Consider the following 22,429-nt stretch of genomic DNA (forward strand, 5'->3'; position numbering starts at 1 on the left):
AGTGAAACTCTCAGGGGGCTGTACGCCATGACAGGTGCCTGTACCTAAGATGGCACCGTACCTCTTCACACCTTTGAAGCCGACAAACTTGAATGCTTTATGCCATCAATTCATCTAACTGCCGAGAGAATGCCTTTTGTAGTCAAGCTCTGTGGGAATTTATCAAAAAGCTCCTAGAATCTTGAGAGCATGGTATGGAAAATCTTTCACTTACAGTGAAAGCCTCTGGCTTGTGAATGACTCAGACAGAGCATGCAGTTTTCAGGGTTGAGGGGTCGGGGGTGACTTTCCACCCTCTCCCCCAGTTGCTCAATGGCAGGCCTATAAAGAGGCCCTGGGACAGCTGTTTCCCAGGTTGGCACGCTGCTGAGGTGCAGGTGGCCCAAAGGAGCACACACACACACACACACACACACACACACACACGTTCCTAACTCTTCTGAGGGCTGGCTCTACAACTCCAGCAAAGCCGAGGCTTTTGGGCGCCCCCAACCCATCCCTTAGTGTCACCGGTCTGGGCACCCCCACCCCCTCCACGTGCACCAAGATCTGCTTGCCTTTGGTGTGCATGTGCGTGTGTGCGCACGTGTGAGTGGGCAGTCGGGAGGAAACGGAAGAGGGGTGAAGGAAAGTGAAATGCCCAGGAGGAAGTGGGGAGGAAACACCGGAGGTCAGAGACACCCAAAAGAAGGGAGCACGCTAAAGGGGGGAGTGTAGAGAAACCTGCCTGCGCTTCTACCCTGAGATCAGTCGGGTCTGCCTCCTCGGGCTTAGCGGGTGGAGGAGAGTCGTGTATGAAGGTTCGTCCCCGACTGAACATAGTCCTTGCAGTGTGTAACCAGACGGCTTTCTGTTTTCAGAGCTGTGACAAGAGGGCTATGGTGTGGGACATGCGCTCCGGCCAGTGCGTGCAAGCCTTTGAAACTCACGAATCTGATGTCAACAGTGTCCGGTCAGTGAGTCATGTGCTTGAGATCCTCTGTCCGGGGGGCTTTACCGGGCTTCGATCACACACACACACACACACACACACACACACACGCACGCACGCACGCACGCACGCACGCACGCACGCACACGCACACGCACACGCACACGCACACGCACACGCACACGCACACACGCCAGAGGATACCTGAGGAGAAAGCGCTCCTCAACAGGAAAGACTCCAGGTCCCAGGAGCTCTTAATCTACTTGCTTTAGGACAAGCCATGTCCTCCCTAAGCAAGCCAGTATTTCTTGGCCATTCTTCACATACTTACTGAGTGTACACATGCCAAGGATCTCCTCAGAAGTAGGGTTACAGCATGGTAAGTATACAAGGCTGCCACTGCCCTTCAGGAAACAAACCAGATACAAAAGATGCATGTACGGTGGGGGAGGGGAGAAGAGAGGCGCGAATGGACGGGCTGCTCCTTCGAGGCCGACGGACCTTGAGACTGAAGCCAGGAGGGTGAAGAACCAGGCTTGCAAATTAACAAGGAAGGGCACTGAGGTGAGATGGGCCACTGTAAGAGCTCCGTGCTCAGGAAGCCCCAGTCTCGAATCTGAACAGTAAGCAGTAATCTGAACAGTAAGCAGTAGCCCATTTGTTTAGACAGGGAAGGCTAGGGGAAGTATAGAGGGGAGCTGGGCATTGAACCCACACGGGGCTACTTCAGTTGAGAAAACCCTCGGCAGCCTGGTGGAGATGTTCGGTCGGTAGCAAGCTCTGGGTGTGAGGTTCCAGAAAAGGGTTGGGACTTCACTTGTTCAGAAGGAGCCACGGCCATGGCTAAATATAAAACATCTTTCTGCTCAGGGTCCTAAGAAATCCATCGCTCTTGATGAGAAAACACTAGACATGCTCCTCTGAGTTCCGTTCCCAGCACCCACATCAGATGACTCACAACTGCCTCTAATTCCAGCTCCAGGAGATCCAACACCCTCTTCTGGCCTCCTCAGGACCCCTGCACTCACATGAACATAACCTAACACACACACACACACACATACACACACACACACACACACACACACACACACACACACACACGTCCATACCATGGTGTGGGGCAGACAGAGCTCAACGTTGCGGGCATTTTTCTTCCAACCTTTCTGTCCTCATCCCTTTCCATCAGACATTTTTAAGGTAGTTAGTTACACAGAACCAAGCTTGCTGGGGCTGAGGGGTTGTTAGCTCATCTGGTAAAGCATTAGAGGATCCAACTTCAATCTCTATCATCCACATAAAAATGCATGGTGGCAAGTGGTTGTAACCCCAGCCCTGAGGAGGCAGAACTAAGAGGATACCCTGGGGCTGACTGATTGGTGAACTCCAGGTCAGTGAGAGCACCGGATTCAAAGGAGGGGGACATGGTCCTGAGATTGACACCTGAGGCTGCCCTCCACCTTCTAGATGCACGCACACCTCCACAAATGCATGCATTACAAAAATAAACTTTCCTATTCATTAGCATTTTTTTTTTTTTACTATCATCTCCCTAGGACAAGCTGTAGGGTGGAGAAAGAAGACGCCTTGAAAGGAATGGGATGCATTTGAGTGTGGGCAAAGTGAAGGGATTAAAGACACTTATTCAGGGGATGTAGCTCGACTAGTAGAGTACTTAACTAATGCACACGGAACGCAGAATTCTCTCTAACATGGCATAAAACCAGGTGTTGTGGCTCACTCCTGGACTCAGAACAGAGGAGGTGGAGGCAGGACGGTCAGAAGTTCAAGGCTAGCATGGGCTACATGAGACCCCATCTGTAATAAATAAATGAACACCCACGCTCCACCCATGCTTCTGGTTCATAATCTAACATCCATACTTCCTACTGAAGCTGACGGCGGGAACAGCCACCGTTCATTGCTTGCTTTTTATTTGGCAGCATGCGGGATTCTTGGGACTCACTGCCCTATTAGATCTTCACTGTGAGGACAGGCTTTATTACCCTCACTTTTCCGAAGAGGAAACCAGGCTGGGAAAGCTGATGTCATTGCCCAAAGTGCTGCTTGTCGTGACAGTGCCAATAGCTGATGTGGCTCTGTCCGTCTGACTCTGTTGTCCCTGCGCTCTGAGCTGCACTTTGGGAATTAGGTACGCGATAGGTACAAATCCTGCTTTGTTAGGTGCCTAGGGTGAATGTGAGTTATGACATTTGGTTCTCAGCCTGCCTCTCTGCAAGGTAGTGCCGCTGTCCCGGGTTTACCAGAGGAACATGAGAGGCCGGTGGTCAGACCACATGAGACTCCCCTCTGGCCTGTGCAAAAGTCCTGCATCCCAGAAGTGGAGCTTCTGGGTCTGAGACCCTGAGCCAGGACGACATCCCAGGGGTTCTGGGAGCGAGGGTGTCAGTGGCTAGGGATGACTGTTCCCCCTTAACAGGCTTTCTACCAACTCTCTCTGCAGATATTACCCCAGTGGAGACGCCTTTGCTTCTGGGTCAGATGATGCGACGGTAGGTTTCTGGGTTACTGAGAGCCCTTTCAAGGCAAAGGGGAAAGATGACAATAGCTTGTTTTTATTTATTTGCAAAAGTAACAAGGAAATTTTATTTAAAGCAAAGCAAAAAAAAAAAAAAAAAGGAACTAGAAAACACCACAGGAAAGCATCAGGCTTTAATTTTTTTTCAAATTTTATTTAAGTATTTTTATGTGTATGGATGTTTTGTTTTGCTGTATGTACATCTACACACCACATGCATGTGTGGTGCCCTTGGAGGCCAGAAGAGGGCACTGGGATGCCCTGAGACTGGAGTTACAAATGTGAGCAGCCATCTGGGTGCGTAAACCCTGATCCTCTGGATTAGCAGCCAGTGATCTTAACAGTGGGGCCATCTCTTCAGCCCTTTATCTTTATTTGTTTGTTTGGTTTTGGTTTTGGTTTCGGAATCAGGGTTTCTCTGTGGAGCAGCCCAGACTGTCTTGGAACTCACTTTGTAGACCAAGCTGGCCTTGAATCTGCCTGCCTCTGCCTTCCAAGTGCTGGAATTAAAGGCGTGAGCCACCTCCACTACCTGGTGCTTTATTTTATTTTTTAAACAACTTCTTTTCTGGTCACAGAAGTCATAGGTAGTCAATGAGGGAAAAAAAAATGAAGGAAATTAAATTACTCTCCTTTCCTAAGGAAAGCCACACACAGTTTAATGAATCCTGAATGCGCTTTCTCTTTGTCAACACAATATCTATTTGTATATTTGTCTTTTCCACATAACAACAGCTCGTATACATTCTGTGCCTAACAAGCATTTTTCACTCATGTAGTCTCTTAACCATTGTCCAGTATTTGGTATTATTGGCATGTTGTCATGTACTCAGTCTTCGATCTGGAGAGAGCTCTTCCTAAGTCTCCCCCTCACCCATTAAGAACACTGCCATAAATCCCAGCATAGTGGTACAGTGCTTGTCATCACGGCCCAAGGGAAGTAGGAGGAACAGGAGTTCAAGGTCATCCTTAGCTACATAGACATAGCAAGCTATGGCCAGCCTGGGCTACAGAACAAACTTTGCTGTAAATAAATATTTTCATGCCTCGCACTATTTAAAACTCTCAGGCATTAGTTGCTTACCTAAAAACAGATTCAGTTCTCACAGTTTTGTTGCTAGTGGCAAATTATGCTAACATATGTTTTTAGGAGAAAACATAATGCCATTTCTTGTTGTCCTTAAAAATATCAAATAGCCCATTAAGTAATAGGCTTCACTCTGAGCTGCTGCTGTGGAAGACATTACAAGAGAAATTGAGTTTTGGTAATAATGAAAAATCTTAGGGCTGAAGAGAGGGCTCAGAGGTTAAGAGAGCTGGATGCCATTCCAGAGGAACCGAGTTTGATTCCCAGCACCCATTTCAGGTGGCTCACAACCTCCTATAACTCCAGTTTTAGGGAAATCTGACTCTCTTCTAGCCTCAGGTACCCATGTCTGTGTGCTCACATGTGCACGTGCATGCACATACACGCGCATCCATATTCACATAAATAATAAAATGTTTTTTAAAAACTCTTATGTGTCAACAGTGTGTGTGTGTATACACACACACACACACACACACACACACACACACACACACACACACACGTATATGTATATATACACACATTTTGGCCATGCCATTTTCTGGAAATAATTCTATTCTAAGGGTTCTGCTCCTAACAAGCTAATGTAATTTTATTTCAGACATCAACATGTATATCAAGATTTTTACGTAAACATTTTTATCACGTGGCTATGGGCACTGTTGTCACGGCTCAGCCCGTTGACCCTTGTAATATATTCAGAAATCAGTTTTCCTCCCACAAAAAAAGGTTCATCATAGAATTATGCATAAAAGAGAAAATTAGTCATAAGAAGAACATTTAGCTGGCCATGGCCCGACAGATTGTGACAGAGCCACATGGAGAATATTGGACAGACATGTAAATCATCTTCTTGGAAGACTAATTTTGGAAAGTGCTTACCACATAATGTTGACAGACGGCAATGCAACAGCCACCCCATCAATTTCCACACCGTCCTAGGGTTTCCATTGCTGTGATGAAATACCATGGCCAAAGAGCAAGTTGGAGAGGAAATGGTTTATTTGGTTTACACTTTCAAATCACACTGTTCATCATCAAAGGAAGTCAGGACAGGAACTCAAACAGGTCAGGAACCTGGAGGCAGGAGCTGGTGCAGAGGCCATGGAGGGGTCCTGCTTACTGTCTTGCTCCTCATGGTTTGCTCAGCTTACTTTTTTTATAGAACCCAGGACCACCAGCCCAGGGGTGGCCCTACCCACAATGGGCTGGGCTCTCCTCCATCAATCACTAATTAAGAAACTACCTTGCCTACAACCCACACTTTTTTTTTCTTCTCCCAGATCTGAGTACCTAACCCAGGACCTTGCACTTGCTAGGCAAGTGCTCTGCCACTAAGCTAAATCCCCAACCCCTACAACCCACCCTTATGGAGGCATTTTCTTAATTGAGGTTCCCTCCTCGCAGAGGACTTTAGCATGTGTCAAGTTGACATAAAAGTATCCAGCACATACACATAAAACAAAAAACAAAAACAAAGAACATCACAGACATTAGCAAATACCTCTAAAACACGGGACAGGGTTGGGGTGGACTTTCATCTCCTCGTGTACGAATTTCTAAGTATTTCAGAATGTTCCATGATGACTGTATGTGCTTCATCATGGAAAAGAAAGTAGGGCTCTATGTTTATCTCTGTACCTGAAGAAGTTTTCTAGAGTTGCTGTTTGAGTCTCTGCTGCCCCATGGAGATTAGCAGGAAACCGGGCTGAGGGATAAAATAATAGGAGAAGAAAGTAAAGAGGTTTTTCTCCTGTCATGCCTCAAACTGCAGAAGCTGCTGGGCCCGCATCGTAGCTCTGTGGTCTGCACTTTGAGAAACTGAAGACCTTTGTCTGTCTCTTCCCACCCTAGTGTCGCCTCTATGACCTGCGGGCAGATAGAGAGGTCGCCATCTACTCCAAGGAGAGTATCATATTCGGAGCATCCAGTGTGGACTTCTCCCTCAGTGGTAAGATTTCCTTTCAGAAACTTCTCCGGGACTGTAAAAGACAAAACCTAAAAAACAAACCAGCCCTCTACCTAGCTTCCCACTGTGGGGTGTTTACCCACCAACCCCACAGCTCCCCAGAGTTTTCTTGAGTGTGAGCAGCAGGAGATATTAGATAGAAGGATTTAGATTGTGGAGATAAACAGATAGAAAATAAAATAGCCTCGAGAGGGCCTGGAACCTATTTCAACGGGCCCTGACTGTCTCTGCCCCAGGGTATTTATAGAGACGCCCAGGGGAGGAGCAAAAGACCTGCCCCTCCACCCCCCACCCCCACCCCCACCCCTGCCCCAGTACAGCCAAGTGCAGACCATCTCAGACACCTGCACTCAGGCCCGTGGTCCTAATCATCCTCTCTATGTGGACCTGCTGGGTAAAGCCACGAGGAACCTGAATCACTGAGCTTTCCGTGGAGCAGTATGCTCAGGCCACATCTGACCCTTCCGATACCCCTCCCTTCACCTTATCCCCTGGTCCTTCCCCTGTGAGTTCTGAAACTCCCTGCTGCCCCACCCACAGCCGGGAGGCAGCTAGCAGAAGCCAAGCCACTGCTGATGGGACACCCCCTGTTCTGAGTTTGTGCCTTTGCACACAGAATTGCAGCCGCTCTACAGCACCTCTACCCAACTCAGCTGCTCAGCCCTCAAAAGCATTGACTGCTTTGCTTTCCTCTCTGTAAACTCAAGTTGAAGGTTTAGAAATGGCAGGAGTGTGCCTGCTTCCTCTAAGGCCCGGCGGCATCCTACACACATGTGAGCCTGGCATGGTGGCTCCTACCACCTATTGCTACAGTGATAATCCTCTCTGTCCCATGCCTTCCACAGAGAATAGTGACAGCTTTCTCCTGAATTGGAAAGGCAACATACATTGCCTGCCACACAGTGGGCCTAGACGAATCTATGTTTTATTGGATGGATGAATGGATGGATGGATGGATGGGTGTGTGTGTGGGGATGGGGGGATGGGGGGGTGGATGGATGGATGGATGGGTAGGTGGGTGGGGGTGGGGATGGGGGGTGGGGGATGGATGGATGGATGGATGGATGGATGGATGGATGGATGGATGGGTGTCGGGGGGGATGGGGGGGTGGATGGATGGATGGATGGGTAGGTGGGTGGGGGTGGGGATGGGGGGTGGGGGATGGATGGATGGATGGATGGATGGGTGGGTATGAGGGGGTAGGGGGGTGGATGGATGGATGGATAGATGGATGGATGGATGGATGGATGGATGGGTGGGTGGGTATGAGGGGGTAGGGGGGTGGATGGATGGATGGATAGATGGATGGATGGATGGATGGATAGGGAAATTCATTAGCGAGTGAGTGAGCGACAGTCAAGGGAGGAAAAACAGGACCTGGTTTAACCATTGTATCTTCTGCTTCCAGGCCGCCTGCTCTTTGCTGGGTACAATGACTATACCATCAACGTCTGGGACGTTCTTAAGGGCTCCAGGGTCTCCATCCTGTTTGGACATGAAAACCGTGTCAGCACCCTCCGAGTTTCTCCTGATGGGACAGCATTCTGCTCGGGATCATGGGATCACACCCTAAGAGTAAGAGAGCTGTCCCGTGTTCCTGTGAGAGGAAAGGAAGGACCGGTGGCCTTCCTGAGACAGGCTGTCAGCCAGCATTCTCATGGCCAGAACTCCAGATGCCAAGGGGGTGTCTCTGGGAGGTTAGGGGCTTCGTCCACAGGCGTTCAGAGAAACCAAGAGTATCAGCGTGGTGCTGAAAGAATAATGGAGCTAGATAACCCAAATGTTTTGTTTTGTTTTTCCCTAGATGTCTGATCTTTTGAGATTCTGGCCTTGAGTAAGCCACAGGTTCCTAGTCTCTGCTCCCTATGCTGAAGGGGTCTCCATACCAGTACAGATTTCATGTGTCAGGTCACCGGCCCCTGTGAGGCTGTGAAGGCCCCTGTGAAGACTATTCCAGGAAAGGGGCCTCGTGACTTTGATTAGACTTGCAGCTAAAAGGAGGTGGGCATCGGTGTGGGAGACCAGCTCCAACCTGTTGAAGGGTTAGACACATACACACTAAAGCATAAATGAATGAAAAACATTTTAATAAGGACTTAGAAAGTAAGCAGGCCTTCATGTTATATTTATTTTAATGGGAGCAGGTTGAATGCCTGGTTTCAGGACACATAGATAAGAAGGTTTTTTTTTGCAGTGTTGCAAAAACAAAGTTTAGTAGTGAGGTGTTGATAACAACAATGAGCTTTGAAGATACACATGGTTCAGGTCTCGATCTTAGGGTGTCACCAGTGGCTGGTAAGCAGGCTGTAGAGGCCCTGCACACAGTGAACTGGGGGGTAGGTGTCAAGCATGCTGAAGCTCTTGAGAGCCCTGTAGGTAGAGTGTGTGAGTGAGGGGTGTGTGTGTGTGTGTGTGTGTGTGTGTGTGTGTGTGTGTGCACAGCCTGATTTCCTCTTTTAAACTCATGTTTTATGAATAGCTAATGACTAAAAATGATCTATCTGTCTTCTAGGTTTGGGCATAATCCTCTCACAGTGTGCGTGAAGAACATGTGTCCTCCCACGTAGATACGACTTCTAGAGGAACCCAGGATTCTCACGGGCTAGCTCATGGGAGCGACTTCACAGCTCAGCACTCACTCAGCCCCTCCAGTGTTGCCATGAAAAGCCGTCCCCTTCCTGGAAATGTACTCCTGTGGGTCTTGGCCCTTCAACTGTCCCTTCGAGTCCCTGTTTCATCTCAAACACTTTGTAAAATGTGTCTGTTTTGGAAGTTATTCCAACAGATAGAATTCCACGTTTATTGGCATTTAAAGTGTTCTCCGTTGCTTCCGTGAATTTGGTCTGTCTTCAGAGCACTTTAAACTCCACCTTTTCTTGGTGTGGACTGTTCTAGAACCGTCCTCTGGACATGCCAGCTACACGGACTGTAAGAATGACTGTTCACTGGTCTGTCATAGAAGAAAATTCCAGTTCCAAATGTGGCTACACAGAACCACTTTTTAAAACCGTTTTTTATGTAAAAGTATCTTTTTTTCTCCCAACCTGTTCAGTTGTATTTTTATAGATGAAATGTTTTTGTCTGGGAGAGCCTTTAGAAATGAAGCAGACGCGTGCCGAAACAGGCCATATGTCTGACTGTGTGATCCTCTGATAGATGGTGGTCTAGGGTGGGGCATTCCCCTACACTTGAGGGGAAATCCTGGTTGCCACTTGTAGCACAAATGCTACTGAGAACAAACAGAACCTTCTGGCATGGGAAGACAAGACACTAAATTGGTTTAAAAGCCTACTAGTGGTGTTATCAGAAATGCCTATGTTAACGTGGGTGTTACCCATGTAAGTGATATTTGAGTGTCCTGCACAGCGGCTGTACAGACTGATGGGCAGGTTGTGAATAATAATGTCTTTGCTATCAAAGGAGTATCCTGTCTTTATTTGAACCTGCACTTCCCTCTCGATGCTGCTGGCTGCTGCTTCTTACAAGGTCCCTGCTTTTTCTTCCTTTTTTCTTTTAAAGGTGTAGAAGTTGGTTCTTTTAGGAACACCTTATCTAGTAACATGTCACGTTAACAGAAGTAATGGGTACACACTTGTAAGTCCGGGTATTTGGGGGGGCAGAGACAGGAGGATGGCTTGAGTCCAAGAGTTTAAGACTAGCCTCAGCCAGATAGTGAGACCTCATCTTTTCATTTTGGGGGGGGGGCAGTTGCTCTTTTTTTAATATTAATTTGTTCATCATTTGAATCATTTCTTCTGTGTGTATGTAGGTGAATACACATGCCACAGAGCACATGCCAGGGTCAGAGTACAGCCCGTGGGAGTCTGTTTGCTCCTTCCACCATAAGGTGCCTGGGCATGGAACTCAGATCCTCAGGCTTGGTAACAAGAACCCCTACCTGCTGAACAAGCTCACTGCTCCCTGGTTTGGTTTTTATGAGACAAAGTATCATGTATCCTAGGTTGCCCTCAAACTTGCTACATTGCCAAGTAAGATGGTAAACTTCTGGTCCCTCTGCCCTTGCTTCTCAGGTGCTGAAAAATTGGGTTTGTCAACGTGCACCACACACTGGATGCACTAAAATTGGAGGCACACTGCTGGGACCAAACCCAGACTGTCCGGCATGATTCACCAGCACTCTACAACTGAGCTACAGTCCCAGCCCCAAGACCCCGTCTTTAAAAAGATTTTTTTTTTTTGAGTACTGGAAAACAAAGGTCACCTTGGACCCTGGTAATCATTCCTGGGTAAAACTGGCACTGTGCGTGGCCTTGGGCATCTGACCAGCCAAAGATTTGATGTCCCTAAGAAGCAGGGGGTAGGGTGGGGTAGGGTATCCCCAGATTGCCTGGTCCCCTGTCTTATCCTTCTCTGCCTGACTCTTTGCATAGTGCTGACTTTACCTTTGTAGGCCCAGCCCCAGCCCTTTGCTCCCCAGAAAGACCCTCAGAATGCAGAAAGGACATTCTTCCAGCCATCAGGGTGCCACGGTCACTTCAGCAGTCCCTTTGGAACTGAGGGTAAGAAATGCCACATATATTTTTGTTATGTCCTTAGTATTATTGAAACGTCCCTTAGAGTCTCAGGGACACACGATGGTTCTGGGTTATACTTTGACACCCTAGAGAACTCTCTTTGCCCCTCAGGGAGATGGTCCTGAATTAAAGCAGGTCTCTAGAGAGTGTGGACATACAGAAAGGGCCAGGACAGCTGGGCACGGGTGACATTCTGGGAAAGAGCCTCAGAGGAAACTTTGGGTAGCATCACAGCAAGTCAAAGAGGAGCCCCAAGAAGGCCCACAAGGCTAGAACCCAGCAGACCTGTGACCTACTAGAGCAGTGGTTCTCAACCTGTGACCTCCTTCGGGGATTGCCTAACAGATACCATGCATATCAGGTATTTTCAATTCATAACAGTAGCAAAACTACAGTTATGAAGTAGCAACGAAAAAATTGTATTGTTGGGGGTCACCCCAGCGTGAAGGTTCGCAGCACTGGGAATGTTGCGGACCACTGTACTGGAGACTCGTTCAAAGGAGGGCGGCGGCGGCGGCGGCGGCGGCGGGGGTTCTAGGGAGCACAGCTGGTAGGTCAGAGACAGGCAAGAGTCAGGGGCTGGGGCCACATTGCCTCCTCCAACCTAGGACAGCTACTTTGCAAAATGATTTATACATCCTCATTTTCCAAACACGTCAGCCCAGTCAGTAGCAAGTTAAGATACAGCTTCTAGCGGGGCCTGATAGAACAAGCCTGTAATCCCAGTGATTCAGGTGGCCGAGGCAGGAGAATGACAATGCCAAGGCCCGCCAAGCTCTAGAAAGTTCCAGACCCTGGCTGTTTCTTAATCCGGAAGGTAAGCAGTAATCCATGGGTCTCACGTGGCTCCTGCTTGCTCCATCACAGGCCTCTCTCCTTGCAACAGGTGCAGGTGAGATTCCCAAAGGTCTGGGAGGGGTGGAGGCAGGAAGCCGCTGAGCCTAGAAAGCCGGCTGGGGTTAGGCCGGGTGCAGAGGCCAGAGGATGGGTGATCCGCTGCTGGAACGCACCAGAAGGCTGCTGACTGACTACTTGACGTTCTGTGCGCGGGAGCCGGGCACCCCCGAGCCGCCGCCCGGGTCGACCGAGGCGGCCTTGCTGCGCTCTGTGGCAGGTGAAGTCCAAGAGAACTACCAGGAATTCTTCTCCTCCTTCCTGGGCTACCAGGGCAACCGCCTGGAGCTGGTGACACGGATGGTGGATGTGGTGCTCTCCGATACCATCAACTGGGGCCGCCTGGTGTTGGTCTTGACCTTCGCAGGGACGCTTCTGAAGCAAGGCCCTTGCAAGGCTACCAAGCAGAAGAGGCGTGGTCGGGGGAATCAATCCCAAGTGACCCGAGACTGCCAGCTCATAGTGGACTTTCTATGCAGTCGGATCCTGGGACAGCATCGTTCCTGGCTGGAGGCTCAGGATGGCTGGGTGAGACCACGGAGCGAGTGTGGGAGTGATGGTGTGTGTGGGGGAGGTGGAGGGTGCAGGGCTGAGCACCTCTCAGAGACGAGGAACGAGCGCTTCAGCTGTACTGTGCAGTCCGATTTTATTTCCTTTCTTTACTATTTTCCCTCTTAAAGTCAGGGTCTCATGTAGCCCAGGCTGGCCTCACTACATAGCCTCCTGCCACTACGGTCCTCCTGCTTCCAGGAGCATTAGGATTATTGGCTCTGTCACTATGATGCGGTTCTGTGGTGCTGGATGTGGACCCACAGGGCTTTGAGCATGCTAGGCAAGCACTCACTGAGCCAGGTCCCCAGCGCAAGGATTTCTTTACAGGCACTCAGACTGCCCTTGCTCCATAGTTCTCATAAAAATTCATTCAGGGGTGGCCAGGCACATATGGCTTACCCTAACCCTTACCCTCGGGACTTTCAGGGAGGGCTTATTAGGTCAGATATGCCCAAGGAGCATAAAGGGAGCTGTGGTCTTGCCCAAGCTCTCCAGAGCTTCCTCCTCTTTCTCTAATCCTTTAGGAGACTGAAACCCTAGGGGTTGTGAAATGTGTGTGACCAGCAGTGGGAACCCTGACTAGGCTCTTTACTTCTGGGCCACAGCACTTTTCCCTGCTGGGCAGCCTCCAGGCCCCTGGCTTTTCTGCTGGTCCTGAATCTCTGGTGTAAGCGAAAAAGGGCAGCTAGCTACACAGAGTTAGCAATCAAAGAAAACGCCCAGGATGGGAATAAAGGTTGATAGCAGACTGTTAACATCTGTGGGGCCCTGGGTTCGATCCCCAGCACCACCAGAAAAGAAAAAAGAAGAGCTCTACCCTAGTTTAGCTCACAAGCCGAGCTTGGCCTCAGGTTTCTTTACTTTCCTCCTCATTGGGGTTGGATCAAAACTGAAGTGACCCATGTTAGGGGATAAATGTAACTTAACTATTAAAACCTGTTACACACACACACACACACACACACACACAAAAAAAAAAAAAAAAAAAAACAAAGCTGCCTGTCAGCAGTCTGCATTTAAACCACCTGATAAAGAACGGTGGCGTGACGTGGCGTGTTAGCAATTCCTGATGTATGGGTCTCCACTGGGCCCGAGGACTGCCTTCAGCTGGGTTTGTGAGAACCCTCTCTGAGCCCTCTGAAGAGGTCATAAGACAGTATTCATTTTTCCTTCTGCCTCCTGGCTCACTCCTCTCCTCCTTTCTCTCCTCACTCCTCCCCCCCCCCCTCAAGTTCTCAGACTTGGGTGGGTTCAAGAGGAATAGGGAAGCAGATTTTCTTTGGGGTAAGAGATTCATTCATTCACAGAGTAATACCATGGAAAGACAGGATAGCCGGGACCCTGTGTAGAGTTAGGTCTATGAGACAAAGCCCGACTCCCCTCTTAAAGGTTCCAGAGGAAGGAGAGGTCCCATGCCACATAGTGCTGACTCTGTGCTTGTAGTTGGGATGTCACTGATTCCAGAGCAGTGGGGAAGAGGGAAAGGCTGGGTCCTTAAGTTAATGTGTAATCATCACACAGGATTTGCTGCCCATAGCCCCTGATTGCTTAGGGTCTCGGGTAGCCTGGGGTTCGTAAACACCCTTTGGGGGAAGAGAGGCTTATAAATTCACAGGCTGGCTTTCAACAGAGCGTCTACTATTTCTCTTGTCTAAGCTGAGTAGGTAGAGAAAGCAGCTTCTGCAAGTGAGCATGGCTTGAATACACTCTAGTCCAAATAGAACCTTCCCAGCCTTTTGGTTTGGGGGTAGCATTGAGTTCAATCTCTAGTTGCTACATACTGACTTGGGATGGTGTAGACACAGCACATCTCCCATCTCGGGATATCTGAGTCAGAGATGATTGATGCCTGTATGGGCACAGTGGAAGGATGTTGAGCCTGTGTGATGTACCACACAGCAGTCTGGATGAGTTGAGGTGGGCAGTGTGCTAAAGAGGGGGGCCACGGATGTAAGAACCAAGATCGTTATTAAAGGGGTAACCCCAGGTATGACCCAGGAGGTCCCTGATGAGTTTGGAAACCAGTTTGAATTTGATTTGTAGAGGGAAGGTCAAGGTTAAAGAGACAACTAAAGACAGACAGGTGCTGTCAAAGGGAATGCCCAAGGTTTAAAATTTTCAATTGTATTGGAGGTTGTGGGGAAGGCATCAGAAAGTAAAGAGAGGCTTGAGTCGAGTTCTCCTAGATGTCTTTCCTCGGTGTTGAGGTAAAGTATGAGGTGTTATGAGGCATCTCTGCCATATAGGACAGTCAGGTGGTTGCTTCTATGCAAGTTGAACCACTGTGAACAGATCCTACGAGGTGTCTGATACCACATGCCTTTCATTGTATGGCAGGATCTAGACCTCCCCATGTATTTTGGAGTGTTTTTTCATACTGGAGATTGGCCCCCCGGCCTTGTGCGTGCTGATCACCTGTTTGACCTCCAAGCCCCACACTAGCCCTTCCTGTGAATTTTCATTTAGATATTTTTATTGTGTGTGGGCTAAGTCCCTGTATGTGCTCTGTGTGCCATGTAATGCAGTGCTCGGGGAGGCCAGGACAGGGTGTCAGATCCCCTGGACCTGGAGTTACAGAATTGTGAGCTACCGTGTGGGTGCTGGGAACTGAACCCCGGCCCTCTGCAAGAGCGGCCAGGCCCTCAACTGCTGAACCGTCTCTTCAGCCCTGACTTCTGTGTATTTGGAGCTCAGGTTTGTTCGTGGGGAGTCAGTCTAATTCTCCTCTTCTGCCCCTTGCAGGATGGCTTTTGCGACTTCTTCAAGAGCCCCTTTCCACTCTGTTTTTGGAGACTGGTGATCAAGACTCTTCTGTACTGCCTCATTGCAACAGCCACCCTGTATGTCTGGAAACAATTTAGATTTTAAAATTGTAGAACGATTTTACCTGCCTACCTGTGATCCTCTAAGGGACAATTTTAGATGGCTGGATAAGAACTGAGGAAATCCTCCTGCCTAGAAACATTTTTAACCTGCATGCTACGTGGAGTCCCGGGGTTGTGATGGAGCCAGTATTTGGAGAGGGCCTGAGTGGCTCTTCACTAAGTGGGGAATGGTCTTACTTCAAAGAACTCCAGAAGGAACTACATCCACTCACTAAAGTGCGGCTGTCTGCGTTTGGCTATAAGCACGCCAGAGCCTCTCCCATCTGTTCTGGGGTTCCTGAGCTGCCTCTGTTCAATAACCAGGGTTCCAGGGCAGAGACTCCCAAAGCGCCAAAACCCCAGAGCGATGAGGAATGCCAATAGGAAACCTTAAGGACTCCTCGGAAACCTAAATCTTTCTGTGCCCAATTCCCGGGACTTCTGAATTTATAGTGTAAAGTAACCATGTTTTTAAAGTAACTTCAAATTTTTAATAAATGTATGCATTAAAAAAAAAACCCTGGGTTTTTCTCTAGTTCAGCAAAACTCTTTTCTTGAGGGTAACTAATTGGTGACACTTTCCTTTTGTCTCGTTTGATTAAAAACTAGGGTTTAGTTTATATAATGTATATTCACATTATGCTTGTATGTATATCCATGTACCACATATGTGTCTGGTGCCTATGAGGCCAGAAGAAGGTGTCAGGTCCCTGGAACAGGAGTTACAGTTGTAAGCACCATGTGGGTGCTGGGAATCGAACATGGGTCCTCTGGAGGAGCAGCCAGAGCTCGCTCTCCAGCCTTAACAATGCTTTGTTTGAAACATTTAATCTACATGTAAGTTCTGAAATCACTCCTTTTTTCCCCCTTCCCCTCTCCAGTCTACTCAAAACATGCAGGGTGGTAGGGAATGTGCCCCTCCAAGCCTCCCTGGCTATTGTTAACTCGCATTTCATAAAACTGAGTCTGCTTACGCTGAGTGTGTGTGTGTGTGTGTGTGTGTGTGTGTGTGTGTGAGAGAGAGAGAGAGAGAGAGAGAGAGAGAGAGAGAGAGAGAGAGAGAGAGAGAGAGAGAGAGAGAGAGAGGACGAGGTTTCTGGCTGGAGATGTAGGTCTCGGGGATCAGATTTGGGTCGTTAGGCTTGGTGGTCAATACCTTTACCTACCAAGCCATCTCATCAGCTAAACCACATTTATGCTTTGTTTAGTTATAGTGTGTGCACGTGTGTGCACGCATGCATGTGGGTGTGCGTGTGCCACAGTACAAATTGGAGTTTAGAAGGAGTTGGTTCTCTCCTTTCGCCACGTGGCTCCCCAGGATAGAACTCGGGTCATCATGCCTGCTGGCAATCGCCTTTACCTGCTCAGCCAGCTCTTTGGTCGCCTTTTCCTCTTCCTACCATGAGATTCCTAGGGAAGTTCCAATTTGAGGAGTCCCTGGAAGAGAAATCGGGGCCCCTGTAGCAGAAGTGGGGGTCTCTTTGATACCTTTCTAAGAATGGGGGAAGGTACAAGCCTGCGGCTAGACTGATCGCCAGGCAGTAGGCGGGGGAAGAGGGTGATGAGCAGGGTGACTCCCAGGGGGGTCTGTTAGCTAGAGATTGATTCACAGTGTCTCAGCAGGTGCCTGTCGTCTGTAACTGTGAGTGCAGAGAGGCTGCTGCAAATATTGTGGCCTGGGCAGAGGCTGGATTCTAACATCACATCCTGACAGTTCTAGTCCTTGCATTTGTATTGAGAGAGAATTCACACAATACACAATTCTTTTCCGCATCTTAAAGCGCGCACTTCAGTGGATTTTCGTGTGTTTACAGTATCGTGCACCCATCACCTGTTATTTAATTCCATCACTCAAAGAGAAACCCCACACCATTAACACACTCTTCTGATCCTCCCCAACCCCAGCAACCACAAATCTACCTTCTGCCTCTGGATCTGCCTCTTCTGGACACTGCATATAAATGGAACCAGACAGCTCATGGGTTTGTGTGTCTGACTTCTTATTTAGCCAAGTGTTTTCTAGGCTTCTGCACGATGTAGCATGCCAGGACTTCACTCCTGCTCAAGGCTAATGCTACATCGTGTTTACCACACACAGCTCACCGGAATGTGGGTGGCTCTCGCTTGTCGGCTAGTGTGCATGTGACGCTCTGAGCGTGCTTTTACGTGTTTTTTATGCAGACTTAGACTCTCAGCACTCCTGGGTGGGATTGCTGGGCGCTGTGATAACTCCAGGCTCAGCGTGGGGCAGATCTGCTGAACTGTTCTTAGCTCTACCACTCAACATTCCCACCAGAACAACCTGGGGTTCCAACTCCTTCCTTGGTTGGAACCATGAAGGCATGGTTCCACGCTTCCCAGGGAAAATGGAGAGAAAGACCTGGGCAAGACCTGGGGAAACACAACTTGTGCGTTTAAAATACAGATGGCAGATGACTTCTTTCTCCTTGGCTTCCTGGACACCATGCGGCCACGTGCCCTGATTTGGCGGTACCAGCCAGAGAGTAGAGTCTTCTCCTAGACCAGGCCAGGGGTCTGTGTTATGTCCTCGGCCCTTCTCTGCAGCCAGGTAGGGCTTCTGTGAAGCCATCACATGGTACTTCGTGCCCTGAGGCCTTCATGCCTGGCCTTGAGCTAGTCAGCTGTTGTTACAGGCTCTATTAAATGGCTAGAAGTTTTGTTTAAGATTTTATCTTGATTTTCCTGTGTGTGCATGTGTCTGTATCTGTGCACACATATGTGTGTGGGTGCCCACGGGGACGAGAAGAGGGGTTTGGATCCCCTGGACCAGGAGTTATAGGCAGTTGTGAGGTGTCGGAACCAAACGCCCGTCTTCTGTAGGAGCACCAGGCTTACCAGCTGAGGCATCTCTCCAGCCTGTTTGTGCCTAACCAGTTAGTTTCCCTGACCCTGACAAGACTTCGGTCACATTTTAAGACACTTACAGGTGTCCACTGTGAATTAGCTGAGGGTCTTTTTTTTTTCATAAAAATTATATGTAATTTAATTGAAAGAATCAAACAGTTCAATCTGGTCTGTTACAAGAAATGGCAGGATCTCGTCTTCCCTCGCACCCCAGGCCCACAGGAATCTGCTTGTTCCTCTCACGGATTATTCTACTTTCTGCCTCAATCTTTATTTTTGTTTTGTTTTATTTTGAGACGGGGTCTTTAGGTAACCCAGGGTGGCCTTGAACTTGACATGTTGCCAAAGATGACTTTGCCTTCCTTTGAGCTTCTACCTCCCAGTGCTGGCTAGGATTGCAGATGTCCTCGACCACCAAGCCAGCCAGCTCCCGTATCTTTAAATAGAGGGCTTTTCTTGATTTCCAGCTTGAGGCATTATCTTTATCTTTACAGTCCCAACCCATCTCTTGCCATCCCCAGCCCCACCCAATGTAATTATATCATAATTTTACTTCAATCACTATTCATTATCCATATTACCAGTTCTCATGCTATTCCGAACTGAACCATGTAATCAGCTAAGATTGTTTCTTTCTCACACTTTCTTTCCTTGAGCTAATAATTGCCTTCATCTTTCTTGCTCGATTAGTTTTGTATAAACTTTTTTGATGACCCATCCTTGAGTTCTCTAACAGCTGCGGCGATCTCTTCTGGAGAAACTCGTTTCCATCGGGTTTCTCATATGTGATCTTGCAGGCTCTCCCAGTTTGCTCACACCTGTCCTTGTCTCCCGTTCCAGGTACACAGTTACCCGACCCCGAAGTGTCCCTGCGGTGTCCAGACTCGGGATCCCCACCCCCTCTCCTCCCGGTGGAGTCTCCTGGTTCTGGCCTTACTCCTCTTTTGTCTGCCATCCTTGTTCAGCTGCTGGAGCACATCCTGCATCTGCTTCCTGACCAGGAGGAGGTGGGAAGGGACTGCTTGCTTGCAGCCTTGCGTGTCTGAACATCTTAGGTTACTTGCCATCAACACTCCATCCAGATGCACAGTTCAGATTGCTCATGGCTCCCTTCCAGGATTTACAGTGCACTTTCCCATCTCCTTCCAGTTTTCAGGATTTTCCCAATATGTGCATGGAGTGAGAAGAGGGGACTGCGTTCTCTACCAGAAGCTAGCAGGGCCTTCTATTGAACGTGATTTTGAAATTCAGGTGCAGGGAGTTTTTCAATCAGGGCTCATCTGTTGTCCTCTTGTCCTGATCCACTCCCCTGATTTCCTTCCTATAATTTTTAGTATTTAGATTTCCATCTTTTAATGTTTGCTATGGTTTTTTTTAGGGGGGCGGGGGTTCGAGACAGGGTTTCTCTGTGTAGTTTTGGTGCCTGTCCTGGATCACTCTGTAGACCAGGCTGGCCTCGAACTCACAGAGATCCACCTGGCTCTGCTTCCCGAGTGCTGGGATTAAAGGCGGCTTAATGTTTGCCTTCCTGCCCCTCCCTGGGGAGCTAGCTGGTGGAATGGAGTTGTTGCAATTATGACAAGGAAAACGTGGTGTGGGGCAGCAAAAACCAGAAGCTGAAGATTTCTGGAAAGAAATGCATTTCAGCATGACTGTGATACTATGTTTCCATCCACACACCCACAAAACAAGCGGCTTCGTACAAGAGTAAATGTAATTTAAAAGATGTGTATTTAGCCAATTGCACACCCAGAAAAGGCCCAGCTGGCTGGGAAAGTCTGCTGAATAAAAGCAGGTCAGATAAAAGAGGGCAGGGCCATTACCCACCCTTAGGACCCCCGTGTCCTCTGTACCCCTCTGGGAATTGGAGCATCCCCCACCAGAAGCCAACCTGCTATCCGACAGCGAAGACTATTTCTCAGAAATCAGTTGCCAAGAAGAGAGAAAGTGAGTTCGCTGTGTGTCACAACTCCGACCACAGTTTTGACTGCAGCTATTTCTATTTTTGAAGCTGCTTTCCTGTAATCCTGGGCAGCTCTCTAGAGTGGCCATTCCCCTCAGAGGCCTGGGACCGCAGAGGCTCATCTGCTGGGGCCCAGGGCCTGACCCTTGAGGAGGAAGCAGCGGGTGTGGAAAGGGCCAAAAGATAGCAAAGGCCAGGGTAAGTGCCAGAGGAGGGAGGCTGCCCCGCCCCAACACTCTCCGCGCCCCCACACAGCCTTTCAGTGGGTACTGCAGACCTCAGGGAAAGTGCCCAAGTGGGAATTCTCAGTGACCCTGGCTCCTCTCTCGTTTGGGGCAGGGTCACAAGCCTGGCTGACTGTCTCCCATGGTGCATGTCCTTGCATGAAGGAAGTGCTGACTCCCCCCAGCAGCCTGGATATGTGGCGGCGGCAGGGCAGGTCACCTTCGTCTTCTGCCCCACAGATGTGGGTTTTGAGAGTTCTGTGGGTACTGGCTTTGCTTCCGACCTGCTCCCAAAAGCTAGCAGAGGGGAACCCCGAGGCAGGAACGCCCTATCATTGCTGGGGGACAGCGGGGTGGTGGTGGTGATCTTGCGGCTTCTTTTCTTCTGGCCAGAATTTAAATTCCCTCTCAGCCTTAGCTCTTGACCTACTGAAGCTATAATTTTTCATTACTTATTATACTCAATAATCTCTCATCTCTGATAAAAATGCATGACACACCTTTTTTAAAAATGTTTTTTAGTGTGGGGGGGTGTGGGGGTGTGGGGGGGCGGGTACAGGTACCTTCAGAGGCCAGGAGAGGGCGTCAGATGCTCTGGAGTTGGAGTTATAGGCAGTTGTGAGCTGCCCAACATGGGGTGTGGGGAACCTAACTTGGGTTCTCTGCAAGAGCAACAGGTGCTTTTAACTGTTGAATCATCTCTCCAGTCCCAGAAAGCAACTTTTAAAATCCATGTTTCTTTTACTTTTTCTTCAGTGCTGAGGACGGAGCTCACAGATTTGTGCTCAGGAGGTGCTCTACCACAGAGCCAAATCACCCACCACCTAGGATGCAACTTGGAAGGAAGGAAGGAAGGAAGGAAGGAAGGAAGGAAGGAAGGAAGGAAGGAAGGAAGGAAGCATTTATTCTGGCACACGGTTTCAGAGGAGGTACAGTCAATCATGGTGTGGCCGGCACAGCAGAAGGAATAGAAGACAGCTCATCACACTGTGTGCAGAATCAGAAAGTCGGTGGAGATGAGTGCTGGTGCTCTGTTAGCCCCCCCCCCTTTTTAGATTTATTTATTTATTATGTATACAGAAGAGGGTGCCAGATCTCATTACAGATGGTTGTGAACCACCATGTGGGTGCTGGGAATTGAACTCAGGACCTCTGGAAGAGCAGTCAGTGCTCTTGACCTCTGAGCCATCTCTCCAGCCCCTTTTCCCCCTTTTTTTTAATTCATCTGGGAAACTGGAGAGAGAGCTCAGCAGGCAACAGTGCTGGCTGCTCTTCCAAAGGACCAGGGTTCGATTCCCAGTACCTACATGATGACTTAAACCATCAGTGAGTCCAGTTCCAGGGGATCTAATGCCCCCTTCTGCCTCCAACAGGCACACATGATACACAGACATACATGCAGGTGAAACACTCAAACACATAAAGTATTTATGGCTGGGTATGGTGGCACATATCTTTAACCCCAGCACTCAGAAGGCAGAGACAGGCAAACTTCTGTGAGTTCAAGGCTAGCCTGGTCTACATAGCAAGTTCCCGGGCAGCCAGGGCTACAAAGTAAGACCCCCATCTCAAACCAAAAAGCCAACCCAGTACATTTGGGACTGCAGCCGGTGAGATAATGCACCCTATGCACAGTGGAAACACCATTATAACAGACCCACAGGTGTGTCTCCTAGGTGATTCCAAATCCAGCTGACAATGAAAATTAAGCATCAGGTTTATCCATTTATACTTATATGAATAGGTCCTTGCAGTTTGTTTTTTTATGACTCAAAACTCCTCGTGCTCAACCTTTTAATCTCCCAGTCTACATAAGAATTTCTTAAGCCGGGCGGTGGTGGCGCACGCCTTTAATCCCAGAACTCGGGAGGCAGAGCCAGGAGGATCTCTGTGAGTTCGAGGCCAGCCTGGGCTACCAAGTGAGTCCCAGGAAAGGCGCAAAGCTACACAGAGAAACCCTGTCTCAAAAAAAACCACAAAAAAAAAAAAAAAGAATTTCTTA

At 48.9% G+C, this 22,429-nt stretch overlaps 2 protein-coding genes across 3 annotated transcripts in view; both read left to right on the forward strand.

Annotated features, from left to right (window-relative positions):
* Gnb5 (G protein subunit beta 5) overlaps positions 1-9,951 on the forward strand; it is a 35,652-nt gene extending 25,701 nt beyond the window's left edge. The window contains exons 8-12 of one of the 2 annotated variants that reach the window (XM_076576701.1): positions 861-952; positions 3,396-3,444; positions 6,415-6,511; positions 7,939-8,105; positions 9,043-9,951. In XM_076576701.1, coding sequence (XP_076432816.1) covers positions 861-952; positions 3,396-3,444; positions 6,415-6,511; positions 7,939-8,105; positions 9,043-9,054 — 417 coding nt within the window. In that variant the 3' untranslated portion in view covers positions 9,055-9,951. The remainder of the gene's footprint in view (positions 1-860; positions 953-3,395; positions 3,445-6,414; positions 6,512-7,938; positions 8,106-9,042) is intronic. The other variant, XM_006973752.4, reaches the window with a different exon arrangement.
* Positions 9,952-11,841: 1,890 nt separating this feature from the next.
* Positions 11,842-15,874, forward strand: Bcl2l10 (BCL2 like 10). The gene is made up of 2 exons (XM_006973789.4): positions 11,842-12,487; positions 15,254-15,874. The coding sequence occupies exons 1-2, from the start codon at positions 12,050-12,052 to the stop codon at positions 15,377-15,379; spliced, it is 564 nt and encodes a 187-aa protein (XP_006973851.1). The 5' UTR covers positions 11,842-12,049; the 3' UTR covers positions 15,380-15,874.
* Positions 15,875-22,429: the final 6,555 nt, after the last annotated feature.

The sequence above is a fragment of the Peromyscus maniculatus genome, chromosome 7 (assembly GCF_049852395.1).
Source record: "Peromyscus maniculatus bairdii isolate BWxNUB_F1_BW_parent chromosome 7, HU_Pman_BW_mat_3.1, whole genome shotgun sequence".
Lineage (NCBI taxonomy): Eukaryota > Metazoa > Chordata > Mammalia > Rodentia > Cricetidae > Peromyscus > Peromyscus maniculatus.

Coding starts and splice junctions, on each gene's coding strand:
- Bcl2l10 (XM_006973789.4), top strand. CDS start 12,050: ATGGGTGATCCGCTGCTGGAACGCACCAGAAGGCTGCTGACTGACTAC. Junction 12,488..15,253: donor TGGAGGCTCAGGATGGCTGG/GTGAGACCACGG, acceptor TGCCCCTTGCAG/GATGGCTTTTGCGACTTCTT.